The sequence below is a fragment of the Dendrobates tinctorius genome, unplaced genomic scaffold (genome assembly GCF_039654945.1).
Source record: "Dendrobates tinctorius isolate UK_male_01 unplaced genomic scaffold, ASM3965494v1 ptg000028l, whole genome shotgun sequence".
NCBI classification, from domain to species: domain Eukaryota; kingdom Metazoa; phylum Chordata; class Amphibia; order Anura; family Dendrobatidae; genus Dendrobates; species Dendrobates tinctorius.
This window is the reverse complement of record NW_027361696.1, coordinates 62,666,924-62,693,604: the sequence shown is the minus strand read 5'-3', so window position 1 is coordinate 62,693,604 and position 26,681 is coordinate 62,666,924. Positions and strand designations below refer to the sequence as shown.

General features: G+C 42.6%; 1 protein-coding gene across 1 annotated transcript in view; it reads left to right on the top strand.

Moving 5' to 3' along the window:
* Positions 1–26,681, top strand: part of SHANK1 (SH3 and multiple ankyrin repeat domains 1) — a 677,277-nt gene that overhangs the window by 557,802 nt on the left and 92,794 nt on the right. Inside the window, exon 15 of the mRNA XM_073570818.1 lies at positions 25,600–25,682. Coding sequence (XP_073426919.1) covers positions 25,600–25,682 — 83 coding nt within the window. The remainder of the gene's footprint in view (positions 1–25,599; positions 25,683–26,681) is intronic.

The window sequence follows — 26,681 nt, the reverse complement described above, 5'->3', positions numbered from 1 at the left end:
GTGTCCAATTAATATCCAAGGCTAAAGAAGGTTAAAGAAGGCGTGGCGCACACACACGTTGTACCTTTAACTAGTCATCTATGATTAGTAAAATGGAAAAAAATCTTTTCTCAGAAACAATTCCACACCTGTTCATAGATTGTGCCTGGTATTGCAGCTCAACTCCATTAAAGTGAATAAGATTGAGATGCACTACCATATATAACTTGTGCATAGGCATGGCGCTGTTCTTGGAGGAGAGTGGATGTTTCTTTCTAAAACCGTACAACCCCTTTAAGAATTGATGTAGAATACATCAGTAGAATGTTTCCATAAAAAATAGATAAGGATCAAGTAACTTCTGAACTATCTAGTTCATCACAGAACCAAGAGAATATATAGCATGAGATGTCATATGTTTACGCTCAGGCGGTAGTGCTGCTGGTGGTGAGTAGCTTTCAGTGCCCATACTTTTATCTTAATATATAGCATTATGATTAGTAATGATATATTGTGTCCGCCTGGTACAGAACATAATGCTCTGCGGATTATTGTAGTGTGAATCAGGCAGGCGACATGATGGGAAAGCTGTGAGCTCGAACTGATGCATGTATGGTAGGTGAGTGGGTGATTAAACCGCCCTTTGTTACACAATGTGAAATCAGCTGAGTTCTCATGAATATGCCCTTATAAGCAGCAAATCTTTCCCATATAAAGGTCTGAGAATGCAAATAGCCACTTCAGAGAGAAAGACGACACGAACTCTGTCACTTATTGGATGTAGCAACCCTAAAAGTCAATATAAACCCATTGTAGGGGTTGTACTCACTAGGGTGCGATGGAAGGAAAACAGGAGGCACGATCCTTTAAAAGTTCATGTGGGTTAATTACTTCATAAACCCCAGAAGCACCAACAGAAAGTAGACAACCTTTAGATCAGGCAAAACAAAGTAACCATGCCCATAGCAGAGCTCTCCTTTGTCAGGCCTGTGGTCACATAGGCTTGGTAAGTGTCCAGTATTCAAGCTCGGTCTGGAGCAAAAAACACACACAGGAGGCCTTTTCCCTCCCAACACACAGACCATGTGCCAAACAACAGACTCCATTATATAGGCTGTAACCACACCCAGGAGCGAGGTATATGGGTAGCTAGACCCATCCATCTCTCATAGCTACCCGCAACCCAAAACCAGGTGCGCCAAACGAACCTCTCACTGCTCATGTGCACTAAAGAAGATACTCTGGGTTACATCACAGAGACAAGCCATCTCTGTGACACGTCTCCCAATGACTATGCGACCATTACACCTTTAAGAAAGATTTAGGATAAGAAACCAAGTAAAAATCTCCATTTGCTGACACATGTTTCAGGGCGTTTGCCGCTCATCAGTGCAAATAAAAAGTTGTATTTGTTTGGCTAGGTGAGAGGGAGTCTAAGAGGTAAGGTTTCTGCTTGTAAAACGAGCCAAGTCTTTGTAAGGTGACTTATAAGTCTGAGGATTGGACATGTAGATGTGAATAGAGTCAAGTTGGCACATGGAGATTCATAAGCCAGGCAATGCTCATCTGGGAATTTAAATATGCAAATAGTTACCAGAGATAAAGAGTATAGGAACTATAGGACCACCTACTTAATATAGCAATCCTAAAAGTAAATATCAACCCTTTAACAAGCCTTCCAACATGACATAAGAAAAAAAGCCAATCAAGAATCTCCTTTTGCAGACACATGTTTCGGACAGGGTTTGCCTCTCATCACTGTAAAGCAGGCATACTAGTTTGGCTGGGTGAGAGGGGATTTAACGTCATGTCATCTTAAGAATATGACATTATGTAGTATATAGCTGGAAAATTGTACATGGAGATAGTATTCATAATATTCATAGACTTTGCTTATGACCAGGGCTGGATTAAAATAATAAATTCATAAGTTTCTCACCCTTTCTGGACCTAGTGCTGCCTTTCCGTTGCTGTCCCAGTCTTTATTTACAGGCTGCAGCACTAAAATCCAACTACATTGAATAGATGTGCAGATAGAGATGTCACAAGACACTGAACTCAGTGACTGGCTGCAGTGGTGTTGTGTGCTATAGTCTTGACATCACTGCTGCTGCTGCAGCGTATAAATAGCTCGGAGCCACTGTGCAGTGGCAGCACTTGATCAAAGAAGGGTCCCTATGAACTTCAGTTGTGTTTGGAGCCTTACAGGCAATGCTTCATGGGAATGTGAGAAAGAAGACTCTTCTTTGCCATCTGTAGGTAGCCACACCTTAATTCAAGGTCTGATCTTTAAAGGGGTTTCTCAAGTTTGGAAGTTATCCTCTATCCGTTGGATTGGGGATAACTTCCCCATTGCACTGGTGTCCAACTGCTGGGATCCATTTTGATCCTGAGAATCGTAGCTCTTGAGACTCTAAATGGAGAGATAGTCAATCATGCGCTCTGTTGTTCTTCTCATTCTTAACAAGACCCCAGGAGATAGTTGAGAGCTGTGCTTGACTGGTCCTTGGCACTCCCATAAGAATTAATGAAAGTTAATCCATATTCCATTGATGGGGGATAAATTCCAAACTTGAGAATACCTCTTTAAATAAAGTCTTGAAACTGGTAGAGTATCCAGCAACTGCAGGCTTATGCTGTGGAGGGACCATCTTAGTCAGAGAGGAGATGGTGCTGTGTTACAAATTATATTGTATGACCTCTCTTTTTAAATTTTGTCTTGTTTTTTCTTGTAATCCTAGCCATGGATGATGATCCAAATAATTGGTGTCTATCACAAAGAAACAATTAATTCTCTCACAATTTCTGAATGATTGTGCTGAAAGCTGAAATCTGCAACAGAAACATGACAAGCAATGTTAGCCGACTGCAGATATCTATAAGTAGACAGCTGTATCGGAGCTTGATGTCCCTTTTGGACAGAGGGAAATTTTGATTTCAAGACTCCGTAGACCAGCAAAATCTCCTTAGTGGGATCCAAAAACCCTCCCCCACAGATCTGGATTAAAGTCATTTTATCCAGCCAACTAATATCCCACTCTTTTCTGATGATTGGCAAGAATACCAAAAATGCTGTCTGTAGAAGACTGTTTGGTTTGGCTAATATCCATAGTCATGTTTCAAAGCTTTCTTATGGATCAGACATTGATTTGTAGGATATCTACCGAGAGGTGGTAGAAGAGAGAGTTTTCATCCTTTGAAATGAGAGTTTTTTTCATACTTTTTTTTCCTATGGTGTGTTGCAAATAAGACTTCATACACCCTAAGAACCAGAACTTCAAAGAACTACACCAAAAACATCCCATCCAACCAACAAGCACCATACTCTGTCTTGACGACAGGCAAGAACCTCAAAATAGCTGTGCTGAGATGAGTCTTTTATTTGGCCAACATTCTATACCTGAAATGGTGGCACAAGAGCTTTCTTCATTCTGGCTACTTTGCATATTCTCTTATAAAAATATATTACTGTTATTGTGTAAGCCTCCTGAAGGTACTTGTTACAAATCGCCATACTCTTGAAAGCCATTTTGGGCGCTTCCATTTGGTGAAAACAACATTTCTGGAAATCTTTTCAGGCAAAAACATTTTTTGTTGCAAATTGCATCTTCGAGAGGAAAAGGACCAGAACTCAAGTGCGACTAATTGACAGCAGCAATCCTTAAATAAATATTGACACTTTAATGAGCCTTGCTACATAACTTGGGAGAAAAGCCAAACCAGAATTTCTATTTACAGACATGTGTTTCTAGGTCTTTGCCCCTCTTCAGTGCAAATCAAGAGATCTGATTTTTCTGTTGAGAATACAACAGTAAAAATACCAACGTAGTTTTATAATTTGACTAGGAGAGACTATTATTTGTAGTTGGAGTGATCACAACACTGCTAATTTTTTGATAGATGTCATTATATTTGAGCCTGCAATGAAATGTTTAGGTTTTATGTTCTTTAAGTTTTTGTATAGTGCTAATGTCCAAGCCAGTGATATGTGTTTGGCTGGAGGAATGAGATATTGGTAATTAACCAAATATATTCATGGAGACTTACATTTAACTCTTGACTTCATCAACAGACCACTCATCTCGTTCTATCAATGGTGGGTCAAGGGGTTGGCAGTGGCACATGCACACATATAAGGACAGTTGTATTTGTAGCTGTCGCTTTCTTCATACGATTTACGTTAATTTTCAAAAAATTCCCAAAGAAATGATCCAAGATTTATTCTCTTTTTGAGGGGCAAAATAGATATAAAGGGAATGCAAACCATGGGCTCACAAGGCAACTGTTATACGTGTAATAACTTTTTCCTAGGGGACATATTTTAGGCATACAGTAGGGGGCAATGACCAACTGTCTTCAAAACACTAAAAAGTATATCGGTTATTATCAGCCTTTATTGAAAGTACCATCCATTTATTCCTTTGATATAAAAATTGCTGAAGACGGGCAAACAATTTGTTACCGCGATGTATTTGGCTGCATTGTGCCGTGATTTTCCATATGTTTAACTCACGGAAGTAAGGGCAGACATCTGGGTCGTTGATCTCAATGTCAGTGTATGAGAATTTGTAGACAGCTGTGCTGGCAAAAGGTTTAGTGAGCGCTTTATTAATATTAAGTGCCGCCAAGTTGGTTTTGACTACTGGAAAGTATGTGAATAATACTGCTCTGAAAATTTCTTTAACCTACCTGATTCCTTCAGGTTCACGTCTTCTAGTAGTGTAAGGAGGTTGACCGGACTGTGGGTACCTGCATGCTGGGTCCAGGACTGAGAGGGCTGCATCTTCTGTTTCCGGGGGGAAGCCTGAGAGAGGTGGACCTTCTCCTGCAGCAGGAGGGAATGAGGAGAGAGACGGAGCTTCCTGCTCACCCAGGAGAGCCGGGAATTCGTGCGCAGTAGCGGGGGGATAAAAGGGAGAAGTGCGCCAAAAAGGTCAGTCTCGCGCTGGCGCAGAGCAATGAGGAGGACACCGCAGAGAACAGCGTGCTTTGCTTTCCCCTCTATAAAGTACTGGTGTAGCAATGGGCTGTATAGGAGCCCCTGCAGAGCGGAGCCATGCCAGCAGAGCGGAGCCATGCAGAGCCATGCCAGCAGAGCTAAGCCGAGTGCCGTACCCAGCGTGATAGTGAGTACCGCATACGCTCTGCCCAAGAGTGAACGCAAACTTGACCGACCCCTGCATACAGGTCCACCATTTGCTTACAACCGACTGTCAGCTCCCCACTACCCTCCATGCTAGGAGGTGACCCTAGTGAAGGCAGAGACTGCAAGGACTTGCGTACACCGCGGAGTGAAGTCCCATTCCTGCGGTTCCCCACACTAGACTCAGTACCGTGCTAGATACGTTTGAGCACGGAAAATCTTCTTGCCTCCCAGACATTTCGCTGAGACATCCCGTGCCGCTGATGTCGGTGCCACCATTGGATTCCCACCTGTTACAGACCTCACTGAGACGTCATGTGCTGCTGTTGTTGGTGCCAATGTTGGATCTCGAGGAGCTCCGCCCAAGAAGACTGCAGACTGATAAGTTTACCTCTTTATTACTGAACTTTCGTTTGTCCATGACCTACCCTGCCACTCTCCCAGTTCTGCCTTATTCCTTACCATCACCCTACAATCCCTCACTCCCTGCGTGGAGTATATTCCTCTGTAAATAAATCTGTTTAACCCATGCTCTGCCTCTCCTTGCGTGACTGCATACCGCGTTCCTGTAATTTCTACAGTAGGGTCAACATTTTTCTGATTGGATCCATCGAATTTCTGGTTGACTTCTTCTTCTTCTCGATGTAACTATTAAAATAACATTTTTTTCCAATAGGCTTGGGCTGCTCATAATATGGCCAAAATATGACCAATGTCCAGGGTGGGTCATCAGTAAAATGGTACCCAAACCATGATTCTTCAGGTTCACGCCTTGTAGTAGGGTCAACATTTTTCTAATTGGATCCATCTAATTTCTGGTTGACTTCTTCTCGATGTAACTATTAAAATAACAATCTTTTTCCAATATGCTTGGGCTACTAATAATATGGCCATGGAAAAATGAAGAAGAGTGGCACTCACCGGTCTAAAATCCAACATTTATTGGGAACTTTAAAACATCTTCATCAGGACAGTGGAGTGTGAGTACTGTTGTGAGTTCATTCTCTGGTTCACCAGTTGTGAGTTCTCCTTCCAGACTCCCTCTGGTGGTAACAGGAGGTAGAGAGGCTGATTTGATCGGTGGAGATCTGCCACCTGAGAATGAGGATGATGATTGGATCTCAGGAGTCTCAGATTGGATTTAAGACAGCCGACACCCTATTCAGTTGCTGGTGATTCCTTTTGGCTTGTCAGCTCTTGGTTTTCAACTCTGTTCCAGTCATCTAAAGCTAAGTTTTTCTGCTAATGTTCACACTTGATTTTGTTGGTCTATTCAGTTTTTTGGTGTGGTCAGTCAGCCCCTGCTGGGGGCTGTGCTGAATTTCCACTCTTATTTATCAGTATTTTGCCAATTGGCTTTTTGTCCCTTACTAGTTTGGTCTCTTTTTGCTCTGTCTCAGAATATTTCAGAGTTCTGATATAGTGGGAGAAGTCTAGTGACTTCAGCGTTAATTTTGCTATCAGAAGTGTTGGACATTATTTTTGTAGGGTTTTTTGCAGGTTGCAGACAGTGTCTCTTCTTTCCTTTCCGGTCTAGTTAGTTTGGGCCCCATCATTTGCTCAGCCTATTTTCCTGCCTGTTTGTGCCTTCATCTTGTTTCACCATCAATACATGTGTGGGGGCTATCTATTCCTTTGGGGTCTGCTCTGGGGCAGTTAGTTTTCCCTTTTCTTGCTTTAGGCTTATTTAGTCCTCCAGCCGTGATGAGGCATCTAGGAACATCGTAGGCACGCTCCACGGCTACCGCTAGTTGTGTGGTAAGATCAGGGATCTGCAATCTACATAGTTACCAACCTCTCTGGTTTTCTGTGACTTAGCTTGTTTAGCTTTTTTCTCCTCGGTGACCCATTCATAACAGAATCACCAGCCATACCACAGATTCTAGGGTACTCAAAAGCAGGAAAAAGTTGTTAAAAAAAGTGTTAGAATTTTTTTTTTTAATTTTTTCCTATTTTTTCTCTGGGGCCGTAGGAGGATTTTTTTTCTTTTTCCTAATGGAGATTAAGCAATTGTCTGATCGTGTGGAGCAGCTGGCTGCTCAAGTGCAGGGAATTTCCACCTACCTCATTCAGCCACATGCTGCTGAACCTAAGATCCCTACTCCTGATGTGTTTTCTGGGGATCGGTCTAAAGTTCGGAATTTTAAGAATAATTGTAAATTATTTCTGGCCTTGAAGCTTAACTCATCGGGGAGCTCTGTGCAGCAGGTTAAAATTGTCATCTCCTTGCTGCGCGGCGATCCCCAGGATTGGGCTTTTTCTTTGACACCTGAAAATCCTATTCTGACTAATGTGGATGCATTTTTTCAAGCCTTGGGGTTGTTGTATAATGAACCTAATGCTGTTGATCAAGCTGAGAGAACCCTGATGGCATTAAACCAGGGTCAGGATTCTGCAGAGTTATACTGTCAAAAATTCCGAAAGTGAGCGGTCCTTACTACATGGAATGATAGTGCATTGGCAGCTTTCTTTCGGAAGGGTTTATCAGAGACCGTATAAGATGTTATAGTGGGATTTCCTGTTCCCTCTGGTCTGGATGATTCTATGCCATTAGCCATTCAAGTTGATCGGCGTTTACGTGAACGTAAAACTACACTGGAGGCGCTGCCACCTTTTGAACAAATGTCTGAACCTATGCAATGTGATGGGGTTTTGTCTAGGGCGCAACGTCAGGAGTTTAGAAGGCGTAATAAGCTGTGTTTTTTCTGTGGAGACGCCTCTCATATTATTTCTGTCTGCCTAAAATGAGAGAAACGTTTTGCACACACATTTGCTGTGGGCAGTGTACAACCTAAGTTTCTTTTGGCAGTTACTCTGATCTGCTCCTTATCCACGTTTTCCACGAAGGCTTTTGTGGATTCAGGAGCAGCGTTGAATCTGATGGATTTGTACCTTGCTAAACGTTGTGTTTTTTCCATGACGCCGCTGCGGACGCCTGTTCCTTTGAGGGGTATTGATGCTACTCCTTTGGCGGAGAATAAACCTCAGTTTTGGACCCAGGTGACAATGCGAGTTGCCCCAGACCACCAAGAAAATTGTAAATTTCTGGTGCTGCATAATCTGCATGATACTATTGTTCGGGGTTTTCCCTGGTTGCAAACTCAATCCAGTTTTGGATTGGAAATCTGGGTCTGTGGTGAGTTGGGGTTGTCAGTGTGTTCTTAGGGACGCTAGTGTTTTCTCCACCTCTCCTCAGTCTCATGATATTCCTGATTATCTAGCCGATTTTTCTGATGTATTTACTGAGAGCAAGTCTGCGTCTTTGCCTCCTCATAGGAGTTAGGACTGTGCAATTGAGTTGATGCCTGGGTGTAAATTTCCCAAGGGTCGGCTTTTCAACTTATCAGTACCCGAACATGATGCTATGCGATCCTATATTAAGGAGTCATTGGAGAAGGGTCATATTAGACCATGCTCGTCACCTTTAGGTGCTGTTTTTTTTTGTGGCCAAGAAAGATGGTTCATTAAGACCGTGTATTAATTATCGTTCCCTTAACAAGATGACGGTTAAATATCAGTACCCGTTACCTCTGATGTCTGATTTATTCTCCAGACTTAAGAGTGCCTGCTGGTTTACTAAGCTTGACCTCAGGGGGGCGTATAATCTTATTCGCATCAAGGACGGGGATGAATGGAAGACGGCGTTTAATACTCCGGAGGGACATTTTGAGTACCTGGTGATGCCTTTTGGGCTCACTAATGCCCCTTCTGTCTTCCAGTCCTTTATAAATGATATTTTCCGTGACTTTGTGGATAAGTTTTTGATCATCTATCTGGATGATATTTTGATCTTTTCTAGTGATTGGGATTCTCATGTGGAACACGTCCGGACTGTGTTCCGGATTTTGAGGGAGAATTCCCAGTTTTTTAAGGGATCGAAATGCCTCTTTGGTGTACAGAGGATTTCATTTTTGGGATTTATCTTGTCTCCATTGACTATTGAAATGGGCCCGGCCAAGGTACAGGCCATTTACGATTGGGTTCAGCCTACTTCTTTGAAGGCCCTCCAGAAGGTTTTGGGTTTTGCTAATTTCTATCGTAAATTTATAGGTAATTTTTCTGGTATTGTCAAACCACTGACTGATCTGACCAAGAAGGGCGAGAATGTGCTGAATTGGTCTCCTGAGGCTATCTCAGCATTTCAGGAGCTTAAGCAGAGATTTACTTCAGCTCCAGTTTTACGGCAACCTGATGTCTCACTTCCATTTCAGGTGGAGGTAGATGCTTCTGAGATTGGTGCAGGAGCTGTTTTGTCCCAAAAAGACCCTGTGACTTCTAAGATGAATCCCTGTGCCTTCTTTTCTCGAAAGTTCTCCCCATCTCAACGCAACTATGACGTGGGTAATTGGGAATTGTTGGCCATGAAGTGGGCATTTGAGGAGTGGAGACATTGGTTGGAGGGAGCTAGACATCAAGTTGTGGTCCTCACCGATTACAAGAATTTGATTTATCTGGAGCCGGCCAAACGCTTGAATCCTAGACAGGCTAGATGGGCCTTGTTTTTCACGCGTTTTAATTTTGTGGTCTCTTTTCTTCCGGGCACTAAGAATGTTAAGGCAGACGCCCTTTCTAGGAGTTTCTTTGCCGATTCTCAGTGTGACCGAGCCTACTACCATCCTAGGTGAGGGGGTAGTTCTTTCTGCCATTTCGCCCGATTTGAGAAGCGCCCTGGAGAAATTTCAGGAGGATAAACCTGAGCGTTGCCCTATGGGAAAATTGTATGTTCCTGACCAGTGGAGAAAGAGAGTGATGTCTGAAATTCATTGCTCCGCATTGGCTGGTCATCCAGGTATTTTTGGTACCAGCGGTTTGGTGAGTCGGTCCTTTTGGTGGCCTGCCTTATCTCGTGACGTCAGGAATTTTGTACAGTACTGTGGGACTTGTTCTCGGTCTAAACCCTGTTCTCGTTCTAGTGGGTTGCTGATGCCCTTGCCGGTGCCCAAGAGGCCATGGACCCATATCTCAGTGGATTTTATTTCTGATCTTCCTGTCTCTCAGAGAATGACTGTTATCTGGGTGATTTGTGATAGATTTTCGAAGATGGTCCATCTTGTACCCCTCCAAAAGTTGCCATCTTCCGCCGACTTGGTGCCCTTGTTTTTACAACTGGTGGTTCGGTTACATGGGATTCCTGAGAATATTGTATCCGACAGAGGAGTCCAGTTTGTTTCCAGATTCTGGAAAGCCTTTTGTTCCAATCTGGGAATTCAGTTATCCTTCTCCTCCGCGTTTCATCCCCAGACCAATGGACAGACTGAGAGAACAAACCAGACCTTGGAGTCTTATTTGAGATGTTTTATATCTGCTGATCAGGATGATTGGGTCTCATTTTTGACCTTGGCCAAATTCGCACTGAACAATAGAGCTAGTTTTGCCACTTTGATGTCACCCTTTTTCTGTAATTTTGGGTTTCTTCCTCGATTCTCTTCAGGGCAAGTGGAATCTTCATCCTGCCCTGGTGTGGACACTGTGGTTAAGAAAATGCAGCAGATATGGGATCAAGTGGTGGATAAGTTGTCACTCTCTCAGGAAAAGGCCCAGCGATTTTCCAACCGGCATAGGACCATTGGTCCCCGGTTTAAAGTGGGTGATATGGTTTGGTTGTCGTCTAAGAATATTCCTATGAAGATCACAGCTCCTAAATTTAAGCCAAGATTTATTGGTCCTTATAAGATTTTGGAAATTCTTAATCCTGTTTCGTTTCGATTGGCTTTTCCAGCTACGTTTAAGATCAATAACGTATTTCACAAATCTCTGTGGAAGAGGTTTGTTGAGCCAGTGGTTCCTATGGCAGCACCTCCTGACCCTGTGTTGGTTGAAGGCAATGTGGAATATGAGGTAGAGAAAATATTGGATTCTCGTTTGGTTAGACGGAGACTCCAGTATTTGGTCAAATGAAAGGGTTATGGTCAGGAGGATAATTCTTGGGTCTCTGCCTCCAATATTCATGCCAATAGATTGGTTCGTGCTTTTCACCGGGCCCATCCTGATCGGCCTAGTGGCATGGATGAGGGTTCGGTGACCCCTCCTCAAGGGGGGGTACTGTTGTGAGTTCATTCTCTGGTTCACCAGTTGTGAGTTCTCCTTCCAGACTCCCTTTGGTGGTAACAGGAGGTAGAGAGGCTGATCTGATCGGTGGAGATCTGCCACATGAGAATGAGGATGACGATTGGATCTCAGGAGTCTCAGATTGGATTTAAGACAGCCGATGCCCTATTCAGTTGCTGGTGATTCCTTCTGGCTTGTCAGCTCTTGGTTTTCAGCTCTGTTCCAGTCATCTAAAGCTAAGTTTTTCTGCTAATGTTCACACTTGATTTTGTTGGTCTATTCAGTTTTTTGGTGTGGCAGCCAGCCCCTGCTGGGGGCTGTGCTGAATTTCCACTCTTATTTATCAGTATTTTGCCAATTGGCTTTTTGTCCCTTACTAGTTTGGTCTCTTTTTGCTCTGTCTCAGAATATTTCAGAGTGCTGATATAGTGGGAGAAGTCTAGTGACTTCAGGGTTAATTTTGCTATCAGAAGTGTTGGACATTATTTTTGTAGGATTTTTTGCAGGTTGCAGACAGTGTCTCTCCTTTCCTTTCCTGTCTAGTTAGTTTGGGCCCCATCATTTGCTCAGCCTATTTTCCTGCCTGTGTTTGTGCCTTCATCTTGTTTCACCATCAGTACATGTGTGGGGGCTATCTATTCCTTTGGGGTCTGCTCTGGGGCAGTTAGTTTTCCCTTTTCTTGCTTTAGGCTTATTTAGTCCTCCGGCCATGACGAGGCGTCTAGGAACATCGTAGGCACGCTCCACGGCTACTGCTAGTTGTGTGGTAAGATCAGGGATCTACATAGTTACCAACCTCTCTGGTTTTCTGTGACTTAGCTTGTTTAGCTTTTTTCTCCTCGGTGACCCATTCATAACAGAGGACGATGGCCATTTCACACAATTGCACTTCTACAGGTCATGAAGGCCGGGGGAAGTGACTGGGATCTAAATACCTAAGATAGGTTTAGTAGCACCTCCACACCCTACCTTAATATAGACAGAGTACAAAAACATGTGACAAAAGCTGTGAAAATGCATCCACCCTATCATTTAAGCCGGTGGATTCAAGCGCACGTGTGCACATGTTCCACCTTGCTTCTCTTCTGAGGAGGAGCTTATGGAGATTACCTCCTTGTGCATTGATAGTGCATTGTCACAAGAGGTGTAACGGCGGTGCTTGTCATTTTGTGCTTTTGTGGACTACTTATAATATAGCCAAAATATGATGCAGCTCAGGACTAACATATTTTCCAGGACTAACATATTGATGACCAATGTCCAAGATGGGTCATCAGTAATATGGCACCCAAACCAATCAGGTGTTATCTGTTCGAACAGAGGATGGATTTAAATAGTTTACAGAGAGGAACAGCTACAACCGATCATCTGATAAGCTGATTGTGGGGGTGTCGGGTGTACACCCCCACCAATCCGAAAACTCCTGGACAAACCATACTCTGGGTTCAGATTGCTCAAGTTAAGTTCGTATAGCAATCAACAGTGATGCTCTCGATACTCAAGACTCTTCACCCTCACAGTTCATAGAACCAGAGTCCTTTGATCCAAAATTGACCAATGACAACTTAGTAATTTTGTTCGTATGTTATTTTTTTTAATGGACCCAACCATTTTTATAATCAAAGGACCCAACTTTCTGTTTATAATTTTGGTTGCCAAAATAATCTTTGCCTAATTTTTTTCTTGACGCATAGAGTATGTTTACATGATGCGTTTTTTCCCCACGCGTTTTACAGTATCAGCAAAGTGAATGAGATTTCTAAAAACTTCTGCACATCCTGCTCCGTTTTTATCCTTGCAGATTTCTTGTACTCTGTGTTTTTCCAGTATTTTTCACCCATTCAAATGAGTGGGAAAAAATTCAAAAAATATTCGAATTTGACATTTTTCTTTGTTTTTGTAGCAGATTTTTCTGCTGCAAATACTCAATGTATGCACATACCCATAGCGTGTTTTTTAATACCTTTTGTATGGATTTTTTTTTTTTGTTAGAGGTAGTTTGAAGAAAGCGTGAAAAAAATAGAATAATTTATAATAAAAAAAATTTATAGTTTTTTTTCTTATGAATATGAAAATTCACACTGAAGTAAAGTGCTACAATTTTTTTGCTTGTTTGTTTTCTACTTCTGTTTATCTGCTTATTTTGGTCGTTTTGACGCATGCTATGCACAGACTCAGAGGTCCGTGTCTGGTATGGCCGCAGGTTGAGTTGGCATTGGAGGTTTTTTACTTTGGACTTTAATTTAATTTTCACTTATGTATTAATATATCTGATTACCATAATACGTCTTTCATGATGCCTTAAAAGATGTCTTGTGGATATTTTATCTCAAGTTTTTCCCTTAAAGTAATAGTTCATCTCCGTATTAGTGATGAGCGAGTGTGCTGGGATAAGGTGTTTTCTGAACATGCTCGGATAAGGTGTTTTCTGAGCATGCTCGGGTGCTAACTGAGTGTATTCGGTGTTCTCGTAAAATATGTTTGAGTCCCCGCAGCTGCATGTCTCGTGGCTGTTCGACAGAGACAACATATGGAGGGAGGGATTGCCTAACAAACACCTCGCTCATCACTATTAGAAAAGTAAAAAGCTGTTTGACATATGATGGTGTTTTGACATCAGCCAACAGGAAGATTCTAGACTAATGCGTATGATATTCTTAAAGGGGTTTTAGCTATTTCAGAAGAAAAACTTTTATCCCGGCAGCAGTTTTTTTTGTGTGTGTTTTTTTTTTAAGGGATTGCTCACTTTTGCGTAAAAAAACGATGTTACTCCTGAAAAGTAAGACGAGAGGTGATTTTTTTCTCACCTAACATATGTATGAAATGCGTTTTTAGCATCATCTTTAACGTACTGTAATTCTCTATGTACGGTAATTTAAAGCTAGTTTACAAAGTAATAAAGCAATCTTATATACATAGGCATAGATAGATAATAGATAGATAGATAGATGGATAGATAACAGATAGATGATAGGTAGATAACAGATAGATAGTCTAGATAATATATAGATAAATAGGTACGCTCTTGCCTGTTGCTACTTTTCACTTTTTTTTCTCTTTATTATTATCTGAGCGTAGTGCCTCCAAGGTCATGACCAAACCTCTATATAGAAGATACAAAATGGAGACAGCACACCAGTTAAAGGTGAAAAAATGTGTTACTTAATAGCCCAAAGTACTTTGGACTAAAAAATGACACCTTTTCACCTTTAACTGGTGTGCTGTCTCCATTTTTTATCTTCTAGATACTGTAGATAACAAATAGATAAATAATAGATGATAGATAATAGATAGATAGTAGATAAATAATATATAGATAATAGATAGATAAAACAGCTAGATGTCCCGTAGACATAAAATTTCACAAGCACCCTAAATATAATAAACCTGCACCCTTTAGTGGATTTCATGTGTCACTAAAGGGTGTTTAGTCTTATTTAACCTAATAAATAAGTGGAAAAAAAGTGGGGTCCCTCCTATTTTTGATAACCAGACTAGGTAAAGCAGACAGCTGTGTGCTGATATTATCAAGCTGGGAACATAAATGGTTATTGGGCCATCTCAGCCACCCCAGAATTAACACATCACATTAGATGTGCCAATTCTGGCACTTTGCCCGGCTCTTCCCAATTTCCCTTGTACAGTGGCAATCGGGGTAATGGTAGTTGGGGGTTGATTACAACGGTGATTTGTCAAAAATCACAGCTGCCATCAACACCTGGGGTTAGTAAGGGAGAGGTGTCTACAGGGCTATGGGTACATCATACTGTTTGGTTGACTGTGGGCGCATCATACTGTTTTGGGGACTGTGGGTACCTCATGCTGTTTGGCTAATTGTGCAGACCATCATACTGTTTTGGTAGCTATGGGGATATCATATAGTTTAAAAGCCTGTGGGGACATCATACTGTTTGGGGAGTTGAGGGGACCATCATATGATTTAGAGGGCTGTGGGAACCTCATAATAATTGGTGTGTTTTGGGGCCCTCATGCTGTTTTGTGGCTGTGGGGACACAATACTGCTTGACTAGCTTTGAGGGCCATCATACTGTTTAGGGGGCATCATACTGTTTGCGGAGCTGTGGGGACCATCATACTGTTTGTGGAGCTTTAGGGACATCATACTGTTTGAGGGGGCTTTGGAGATCATCATGCTGTTTGGGTGTTGTGGGATGATCATACTGTTCAAGGGAGCTTTAAGAACCATCATAGTGTGTGGGGGCATCGTACCGTGGGGATTTGCTGTGGGTTCATTATACTGTGTGTGAGGGGTACGGTGGGGGAAAGTTGAGTGGGGGAATTCATTGTTGGGTATCATTCTGTGTGTAGTGGGTTATTTTGGGGGACATCATACTGTCTATAAAAGGCATATCATAGTCTTTGACAACACCAGGTTCCGCAGTACATGTCCATCTTCTTGTTTTTAAAAGCTTGGAGCTACGCTCTTCTGTGATCTTCGCATAATATTTTTAATTGTTCACTGATCTTCCATCAACAAACCAGTCACTGACCCTCCCCCTACCCCACGGACTGCTTAAAATTTTTTTTCATGTAATTGACCCTCCCCCACCCAACCGACTGCTTAAATTTATTCATATCATTGACCCTCTCCCCACCCCACCGACTGCTTAAATTTATTCATATCATTGACCCTCCCCCCACCCCACCGACTGCTTAAACTTTTTTTTTTCATGTCATTGACCCTCCCCCACCCCATTGACTGCTTAAATGTATCTTTTTTTCAAAATTAATAAATAATACATAGCATATGCTGAATATACAAAATGCTTTCCTTTATTATTTTCTCGGAAATGAGAACCCATAGAGGACCAGGCAGCGGTCATTGCAATTACTTTTATTGACATGTTAAAAATGACATTCCTTCTCACGTCAATACAGCCCCCTTTTTTATTCTAGTTTTCGCTCCCGCTGAAGCCTGCTCAGTTCTCCTATTACTACAGCTGCTCATTACCCATTCTGTAAGGTCAGGTTCTACCTCTGGAGATCTCAAAAAGAAAAAGAAAAAAATGCTAGCCTCATCAGATATTCAGAATCTCAGCCTTCTACATTAAAAGCATTACCTTGCAAACTTACTGGTCCGTGGAGATCCGACACTTTCCATTTTGCCTGCTTATTTTATCAGATCCGATCGTATCGTGAATTTATTTTATTTCTCACTGACTCAAATATGCAATTACAATCTCAGATTAGAACAAAAAAAAGTCATTGGTACATTCCGGTTTTAATCTAAAGAGTATGGGAAAGTCTAGACTATCCCTCGTTGTCTGAAAAATAAGGATCGGGCATATTGGATTTTATCATGCCCCATCCTTTGTTCCTGTAGAAGATAAGCCATTGGCACTAGTGGCGTGTAACTTCTGAAATTACTAGGATAAGGGTAGTTTGTTATACCGCGTAGTAAAAATTTTATGTTGCCCCAATTGCCCCATCAACAGTTCCTGCCCATAAGTAGTGTTTGCCTCCTGCCAAAATTAGCCATATTAACCGCATAGCTAATAATCTCAGCAGCCATTTGGGGACTCTATACAGTGCCAGTCATGTCGTCCCCGTATACAGCACCTGAGTCCGTATTTGCGGCTATGCTCCTCCTATATAAAACTTTTTGGAAGCCCCCCCACTACATAAAGTGTCCACTCTATTCTCATAGGAGAAGTTTTGATTGAAGACCCATACACCGGACTGGAGTATCCAGTGCAGGCAATGCCTTTGTCCTTGGCCCCTCCTACATTGCACTGATTGACAGTGCAAACAACGGGTCACCCTACCAGTAACTGGTAAAAACGATACCTGTTATAAAATGCTATAAAATGCATATTTCAAGATAAACTCGAAAAGACATTACAAGAGGGATAGTGAAAAGAAAATGAATGCGACAATCCAAGAGCTTATCAGAAAAGCAGACATTTCGGTACAGTTATGATTATGGGGAAAAAAGGGGAGGGAGGATAATTTTCCTACTTACCGCCAAGTTCCTATAATTAATTCCATTAAAGTTCACAGCAGTCGGCCTATTTTAGACGCTTTATGGTGATACAAGAGAACAATAGATTGCACTCGACAGTTCAAAAATCCTAAATGTTTCAATAGTTTAGCATGTTAAGGCATTAAACGCCTATGTATAAATATATCTCGGTATATATATATATATATATATATATATATAGCTCAAGTGTGTGTGTGTGTGTGTGTGTGTGTGTGTGTGTGTGTATGTATTTATGTATTTATGTACAGTGGGGAAAAAAAGTATTTAGTCAGTCAGCAATAGTGCAAGTTCCACCACTTAAAAAGATGAGAGGCGTCTGTAATTTACATCATAGGTAGACCTCAACTATGGGAGACAAACTGAGAAAAAAAAATCCAGAAAATCACATTGTCTGTTTTTTTTTTCATTTTATTTGCATATTATGGTGGAAAATAAGTATTTGGTCAGAAACAAAATTTCATCTCAATACTTTGTGATATATCCTTTGTTGGCAATGACAGAGGTCAAACGTTTTCTGCAAGTCTTCACAAGGTTGCCACACACTGTTGTTGGTATGTTGGCCCATTCCTCCATGCAGATCTCCTCTAGAGCAGTGATGTTTTTGGCTTTTCGCTTGGCAACACGGACTTTCAACTCCCTCCAAAGGTTTTCTATAGGGTTGAGATCTGGAGACTGGCTAGGCCACTCCAGGACCTTGAAATGCTTCTTACGAAGCCACTCCTTCGTTGCCCTGGCGGTGTGCTTTGGATCATTGTCATGTTGAAAGACCCAGCCACGTTTCATCTTCAATGCCCTTGCTGATGGAAGGAGGTTTGCACTCAAAATCTCACGATACATGGCCCCATTCATTCTTTCATGTACCCGGATCAGTCGTCCTGGCCCCTTTGCAGAGAAACAGCCCCAAAGCATGATGTTTCCACTACCATGCTTTACAGTAGGTATGGTGTCTGATGGATGCAACTCAGTATTCTTTTTCCTCCAAACACGACAAGTTGTGTTTCTACCAAACAGTTCCAGTTTGGTTTCATCAGACCATAGGACATTCTCCCAAAACTCCTCTGGATCATCCAAATGCTCTCTAGCAAACTTCAGACGGGCCCGGACATGTACAGGCTTAAGCAGTGGGACACGTCTGGCACTGCAGGATCTGAGTCCATGGTGGCGTAGTGTGTTACTTATGGTAGGCCTTGTTACATTGGTCCCAGCTCTCTGCAGTTCATTCACTAGGTCCCCCCGCGTGGTTCTGGGATTTTTGCTCACCGTTCTTGTAATCATTCTGACCCCATGGGGTGGGATTTTGCGTGGAGCACCAGATCGAGGGAGATTATCAGTGGTCTTGTATGTCTTCCATTTTCTAATTATTGCTCCCACAGTTGATTTCTTCACTCCAAGCTGGTTGGCTATTGCAGATTCAGTCTTCCCAGCCTGGTGCAGGGCTACAATTTTGTTTCTGGTGTCCTTTGACAGCTCTTTGGTCTTCACCATAGTGGAGTTTGGAGTCAGACTGTTTGAGGGTGTGCACAGGTGTCTTTTTATACTGATAACAAGTTTAAACAGGTGCCATTACTACAGGTAATGAGTGGAGGAAAGAGGAGACTCTTAAAGAAGAAGTTACAGGTCTGTGAGAGCCAGAAATCTTGATTGCTTGTTTCTGACCAAATACTTATTTTCCACCATAATATGCAAATAAAATGAAAAAAAAAAAAAACAGACAATGTGATTTTCTGGATTTTTTTTTCTCAGTTTGTCTCCCATAGTTGAGGTCTACCTATGATGTAAATTACAGACGCCTCTCATCTTTTTAAGTGGTGGAACTTGCACTATTGCTGACTGACTAAATACATACATACAGTGGGGAAAAAAAGTATGTATGCGTGTATGTCCGGGATTGGCATCCGCACCGTTGCAGCTACAGCCACAAAATTTGGCACAGTCACACGTCTGGACCTCGAGAGCGTCCTAGGCTATGTTGTGAGGCGAAATTTTAACCTTGCACGTTCCAATTCACCAAACAATTTTGCCCCTATCTACATAATGGGGATAAAGTGTGTGTGTATCAAGCCCCGCCCCTCATTATGGTGTCATAATGGTTGCCATGGCGACGCTGATGTCATCAGAGGTTGCAAGCCTCGCCACTCATTATGATGTCATAATGGTTGACTATGGGATGGAGGATGTGTGATGGGTATATGGACACTGGACTATGGGATGGAGGATATGTATGACGGGTATATGGGCACGGGACTATGGGATGGCGGATATGTATGATGGGTATACGGGCACGGGACTATGGAATGGAGGATATGTATGATGGGTAAATGGGCGTGGGACTATGAAATGAAGGATGTGTGATGGGGCACTCGACTATGGGATGGCGAATATGTATGATGGGTATATGGGCATGGGACTATGGGATGGAGGATGTGTGACGGGTATATGGGTACTCGACTATGGGATGGAGGATATGTATGATGGGTATATGGGCACGGGACTATGAGATGGAGGATAATTATAATTTGCTATAACTAACCACAGTTAGTTACTATGCCCGGGCAGCACCGGGCTCTTCAGCTAATTATATATATATATATATATATATATATATATATATGAGAAGGGGTCCAGCTGTTTGCTATGGGAAGGCGCGGTATTTAAAGGGTAGTAAATGGCTCACAATGCACCAGTTAGTCTGCTAGTACAAAGACAGAGTTTTGTATTCCGGACTTCATGCGTGGCTAAAAGATCAGCAGGAGCTTCAGGAGGACCAGTCATCAGATTAAAAGTGGACAGCATTAATTCTCAGTTTATTCCCACAGCTCCCCTGATTATTCCACTTTTTGTTTTTTTAAAATCCATCATACGGTCCCAGAGATATGCTCTCTTTACTGAAGTGGGTGTGGCTCACAGGATCCTCTGGGGCGTGTCTTTAGGCTGCTCTGCATTATTAGTCTGTGAGCAACACCCCTTTGGCAATGACCATAAAAAATAGGAGTAAGTAAAAATGCTCATATATCTGGAACCACATGGCGGATATTTAAAAAAAAAAAATCAGAGAACTCGGGAGCAGCGTGAATAAAATATGTATAGATATACACTCACTGGCCACTTTATTAGGTACACCTGTCCAACTGTGTGTTAAGACTTAATTTCTAATCAGCCAATCACATGGCGGCAACTCAGTGCATTTAGGCATGTAGACATGGTCAAGACAATCTCCTGCAGTTCAAACCGAGCATCAGTATGGGGAAGAAAGGTGATTTGAGTGCCTTTGAACGTGGCATGATTGTTGGTGCCAGAAGGGCTGGTCTGAGTATTTCAGAAACTGCTGATCTACTGGGATTTTCACGCACAACCATCTCTAGGGTTTACAGAGAATGGTCCGAAAAAGAAAAAAAAACCAGTGAGCGGCAGTTCTGTGGCCGGAAATGCCATGTTGATGCCAGAGGTCAGAGGAGAATGGGCAGACTGGTTCGAGCTGATAGAAAGGCAACAGTGACTCAAATTGCCACCCGTTACAACCAAGGTAGGCAGAAGAGCATCTCTGAACGCACAGTGCGTCGAACTTTGAGGCAGATGGGCTACAGCAGCAGAAGACCACACTGGGTACCACTCCTCTCAGCTAAGAACAGGAAACTGAGGCTACAATTTGCACAAGCTCATCGAAATTGGACAGTAGAAGATTGGAAAAACGTTGCCTGGTCTGATGAGTCTCGATTTCTGCTGCGACATTCGGATGGTAGGGTCAGAATTTGGCGTAAACAACATGAAAGCATGGATCCATCCTGCCTTGTATCAACGGTTCAGGCTGGTGGTGGTGGTGTCATGGTGTGGGGAATTTTTTCTTGGCACTCTTTGGGCCCCTTGGTACCAATTGAGCATCGTTGCAACGCCACAGCCTACCTGAGTATTGTTGCTGACCATGTCCATCCCTTTATGACCACAATGTACCCAACATCTGATGGCTACTTTCAGCAGGATAATGCGCCATGTCATAAAGCTCGAATCATCTCAGATTGGTTTCTTGAACATGACAATGAGTTCACTGTACTCAAATGGCCTCCTCAGTCACCAGATCTCAATCCAATAGAGCATCTTTGGGATGTGGTGGAACGGGAGATTCGCATCAGGGATGTGCAGCCGACAAATCTGCACCAACTGTGTGATGCCATCATGTCAATATGGTCCAAAATCTCTGAGGAATGCTTCCAGCACCTTGTTGAATCTCTGCCACGAAGAATTGAGGCAGTTCTGAAGGCAAAAGGGGGTCCAACCCCTTACTAGCATGGTGTACCTAATAAAGTGGCCAGTGAGTGTATATATACTGTATATAAATGGTTAGAAAGTTTCTCCATAACTAGTGGGATGGAGTCTGACTCTTAACACCACAGACAATCAATTGATGGAAGGGAATAAAGAGCAACAGGACCCACTTTGTCATCATTGTTTACCAGCAACAGTGCCATACTTTTATTAGTAAATTTCAAAAATTGACCGTCACATCCAAGCATAAACGTTGTGTGAACAGGTGCTTAACCTAGAGTCACCAACTCATATACATGCAAGCAAAAAAGGAAGCACACTGTAGCGCCATAACATGCAAACATGAAAAATGAACTGCATTATTGCATTAGAAATATGAAAAATTGAGAAAGTTTAGCGCAAAAATGGCCAAGTTATGTGTACCTGTAAGCCAACGTTAAGGCATTTCTCGTTTTCCAGGTCCCTGCCTATGCCAATCCTCACTAAGACTGAAGTCTTCCTTTTTTGCTTGCATGTATATGAGTTGGTGACTCTAGGTTAAGCACCTGTTCACACTATGCTTGGATGTGACGGTCAGTTTTTGAAATTTGTATTAATTTACTTTCTGACTGAGCACTCCACCTGTTAGCCGCAGGCGTTTTTAATCAAGGCAGGGCCACTTCCCCTCCACAGAGATATAGACTTCAGTCTAAACAGAGGATTTTTCATAGGTTCCCATTCAGATGGAGACTTCAGTCTTAGTGAGGATTGGCATAGGCAGGGACCTGGAAAACGAGAAATGCCTTAACGTGGCTTCCATGTACACATAACTTGGCCATTTTATGCGCTAAACTTTCTCAATTTTTCATATTTCTAATGCAGTAATGCTGTTCATTTTTCATGTTTGCATGTTATGGCGCTACAGTGTGCTTCCTTTTTTGCTTGCATACCTTTATTAGTGGCTATGCCCGGTATTACAAGTCAGAGAAGATAAATGGGACTGAGCAGGCATTTTCAACGTTTGCAACTGTATCAGGTTATCAATGTAGGGGACATAGTGCCTACGTACCACAGCCCCATTGTCACGGGTACCTGTCCTGTGTGACACGACCCGCAGGTCGGTAACTAAAACAACAAGACAAAAGTGTCACGTGTCTAACATGAAAACCTCAAAAACAGGAAAAAAATCCTCCAAAAAATTCAGATACAAACCAGACAGGCCTAAATGAATCGGCACTAATACAGGGTGCAGCGGACCCAAGTAAAATGTCAGCTGCACAGGTGCATAAATACCACATGAAACAGCCAGCCTACAAGCAGGGATTGGCCGTGTGGTACACCAGTGCAGAAGAAATAATCCACACGTGGCAGTGTTCACACAGGGAATGCAGGGCTTCTGGCTCACAACCTCTTAGTAACACCATATAGGGGGGCTGCCCAGTGCCAACTAGAATGCATCCCGTGTGAACAGAGGCCACAAGTCTGCAGAACCATTTGGGCCCAACTGCACCCTGAAAGAAATATAAAAAGTGCACAAAAAACATATCAATATATGTAAGGTATTGGTTGATATTAAGGCCTTAATACGGAAGCTGGCAAACTGCGTCAAAGTGTAAGGTTGGTAACTTAAAAACAAGATAAAAAGGGGAACACCGGGGAAACAGTTACAATGGTGGCCCTGCAATAGGGAAAGGGGACGTGGAGACCTCCTGCACTCCACTGAGGCAGTGTCCCTGAACACTCCTGACGTTCCCTATACAGGCTCTTCACCTGTCGCCGACCAGGATACCTGTATCCCTCACTAGCCCTGCACCTATCCCTTGCTAGGGAACTGGATAGTGTGGACACTGGTCCCACTGCTGCACTAATACACATGAAGAAAGAAGGGGAAAACACCAAAACACTTATCTTTCTCTGCTCCAGTCACCAGGCAGCAGAGTGCAGCACCAGATCAGCTTTCAGTAGTGGCTCGACACCTCAGAGCCAGCTGCTACTTTCACCACCTTTCTCTGCTGCTGTCACCAGGCAGCAGAGTTCATCACCGGATTAACTTTCAGCAGTGGCTCGACACCTCAGAGCCAGCTGCTACCTTCACCATCTATCTCTGCTGCAGACACCGGGCAGGCAGAGTTCAGCACCAGTTTCAGCAGTGGCTCGACACCTCAGAGCCAGCTGCTCACTTCACCGTGATTGGAATCCAAAAAGGAACTGCTATAACCAACACCTGCTGATACACCATGTGACCTTATATAGCCAAGGGAGTGGTCACATCTGCAGGGAAAACAACAGACATGCAATAACCCCAGTGACCACCGGGGGCAAAAAAACCATATTAAGGTCCCAAGCCTGAAAGGGAAAAAAAAAGGATTTAAATGAGAGAATCCCAAATCTGACACAGATCCAAGAATTGGACTGTGACACCCATGGCTCCTTCAATAATAATTCCATAGCAGCTTTTTTTAGAACTTTTTTTTTGTAAGTTTCTTCTTTAATCCTACAGAAAATGTATTAAAAAATTTGACTCTTAGGCCTCTTTCACACATCAGTTTTTGCCATCAGGCGCGATCCGGCTTTTTTTTGTAAAACCGGATCCGGCAAAATGCAATGCCGGATCCAGTTTTTCCCCATTGACTTGCATTAGCGCCGGATCGTGCCGGATGGCATTGCGTTTCATCCGTTTTTTGCCGGATCCGGCTACTTGTCTCATTCCGGCGTCTGTAAAAAACGGCTACTGTAACGTTTTTTGTCTCCGGCGAAAAAGCCGGAAGCGCCGGATCCGGCGCTTCCAGCTTTTTGCTACAATGAAAGTCTATGGGCGCCGGAATGCGCCGGATCCAGAAAAAGACAGATCCAGCCACCGGATCCGTTTTTTTAAGTCTGCGCATGCTCAGATCCAATTGGCCAGCCCCCAGGAAACAGATATAACCTGCTAGACGGATCCAGCAAAAAAACGGATCCGTTTCTACAGTTCTCCAAAATTTATGCCGGATCCGTTTTTTCTAAAAATAGCCGGATCCTGCCTGACGGCAAAAAACTGATGTGTGAAAGTAGCCTTAGGTGTTTCAGAAAAATAAAACATAATTAATAGTCTGGCAATTTTCACACTGGCCACTGGGGATGTACTCTTAAGGCCCCGTTACACATAACGATGTCCCAGCGATCCCGTCAACGATCCGACGTGGATGGGATCACTGGGACATCGTTAGGCTGATCATGGTGGGCGGTCACATAGACAGCCCCTCCAGCGATCAGGACCAGCGAGCAAGCTGGTTTCCAATGTAAACAGCGAGTATCTAAGAGCCGCGCAGCTCTTAGATACCCGCTGTTTACATTTGAAACCAGCGTCCGGCATCGCTGATCGTTGGCTATCGCTGCCACACACAGTGATGTGCACTGGCCAGCGGGAGACCAACAATCAAAAAACGGCTCAGGACGATGGCGCGCGATCAGCGATACCCGGCAGGGGGGCAGAGATATCGCTGGCGAGATCGCTGTGGCTTCACAAAATCAGTGATCACGCTGGCGATATCGCTGTGTGGGACGGGGCCTTTACTTCCTGTCCTTTCACAAAAAATTTTCAGGCTCCTTATCAGCAGAGGCAGGATTACAATGTCAGATAACACATCTATGCGCAGCTGATAAGACAGGATCGACCAATCACAAGTGACATCACAGCTCCTTAATGACCTTTGCACATGCTCATTAGACACTTCGGTGTAAAAGATAGGGTCAGAGTTTGACCATTGTTGCTATGCACATGTGTTGTTTCCTGAAACAACAGGCAGTTAAAGTTTAAAATAGCCCCAGTGGCAAATGTTATCAAATATTTGTATTCTCCATACAATAATAATTCCATATCAACTTTTTTATAACTGTTTGCACACGCTCATTAGACACTTCAGTAAAAAAACAGGGTCAATGTTTGACTATTGTGGCTATGTACATGTTTTGTTTCCTGAAAGAACAGGAAGTTAAAGTCTAAAAAAAAGCCCCAGTGGCCAATGTGAGATTTGCAAGAGTTCTAGTTTTTATTTTAAATAGTTTGTGATATCTAGATAAATATATATTGCCAATTAAATGAAAAATTATTTAAACAATAGGTAATTTTCTCCTTTAAGGAGCATTCTTTATTGCACGCCTGTGTTGGGTGTCCCCATACTAACTCTATTTTTTTATTTTATTTCAGTGACTACATTATCAAAGAGAAAACTGTGCTGCTGCAGAAGAAAGACAGCGAAGGATTTGGATTTGTGCTGAGAGGGGCTAAGGGTGAGGTTCTCCTATAATTACTGGGGTCGCCTGTGCCTCCCTGCTCTGCTGGACTGACACTGAAAGCATTGCTCTCAGTGGACAAGAGCAGAGGCATATTTTCCTTTAACAAGTACAAACGACCAAAATTAAGCCGATTTAATGCAAGATGTGAAAGATCTCATCTGTATTATGGCTCGGAGAATGGGAGCGCAAGGTACAGCTGTAGTCTGCATGGGTGATGATTGAGAGCTCCACTTTGCCCGAATCAATCATGCCAGGCTGCGGCAGTATCGGATGATTGGAGTGATTTTTTTTTCTCCCTCTGAGCTGATTATGGAAAGCACACTTCTTTTCTAAAGTCTCTATATGGAACTCGAGTACTGAGTATCAATATGTAGCCACCAATTAAAGGGGTTGTCGACCTTTTGGTAACAACTATTTTTTTTATACTTAATGCATGTATTTTTGGCTAAAACATTTTTATAAAAAAGATTCATTAAACATTTTGCATTCTGTAGCTTTTGTATTGTCAGCTGGAGAATGAGTTTACTGAGAATCTGTCAGTGAGCTCATTCTGACAGTCCAATGGGACTTTTATCAATTTTTTTTAGTTTCTCTCAGCTGATTTATGACCTGAGACCACACCAAAGTTGAATGCCCCGGAAGACAAAGATACTGTAAAAGTAAAAATGGAGCAAAATTTGCCAGCTGAATAATGAGTTTCATGAGAATCTGCCAGTGAGCTCATTCTGACAGTCCAATGGGAGAGTTTATAACTCTTTTATCTGTCTTTTCTTATTAGCTCTTCTCAGCTGATTTATTACTATAGACCTCATCAAAGTTAAATTTGCCGGAAAACAGTGATCCTATAAAGGCAAAATGGAGCAAAATTTACCTGCTGAAGAATGAGTTTCATAAGAATCTGTTCATGAGCTCATTATGACGGTCCAATGGGAGAGTTAACTCTTTTAGCAGTCTTTTTTTTTTTTTTAGCTCTTTTCAGCTGATTTATGACTA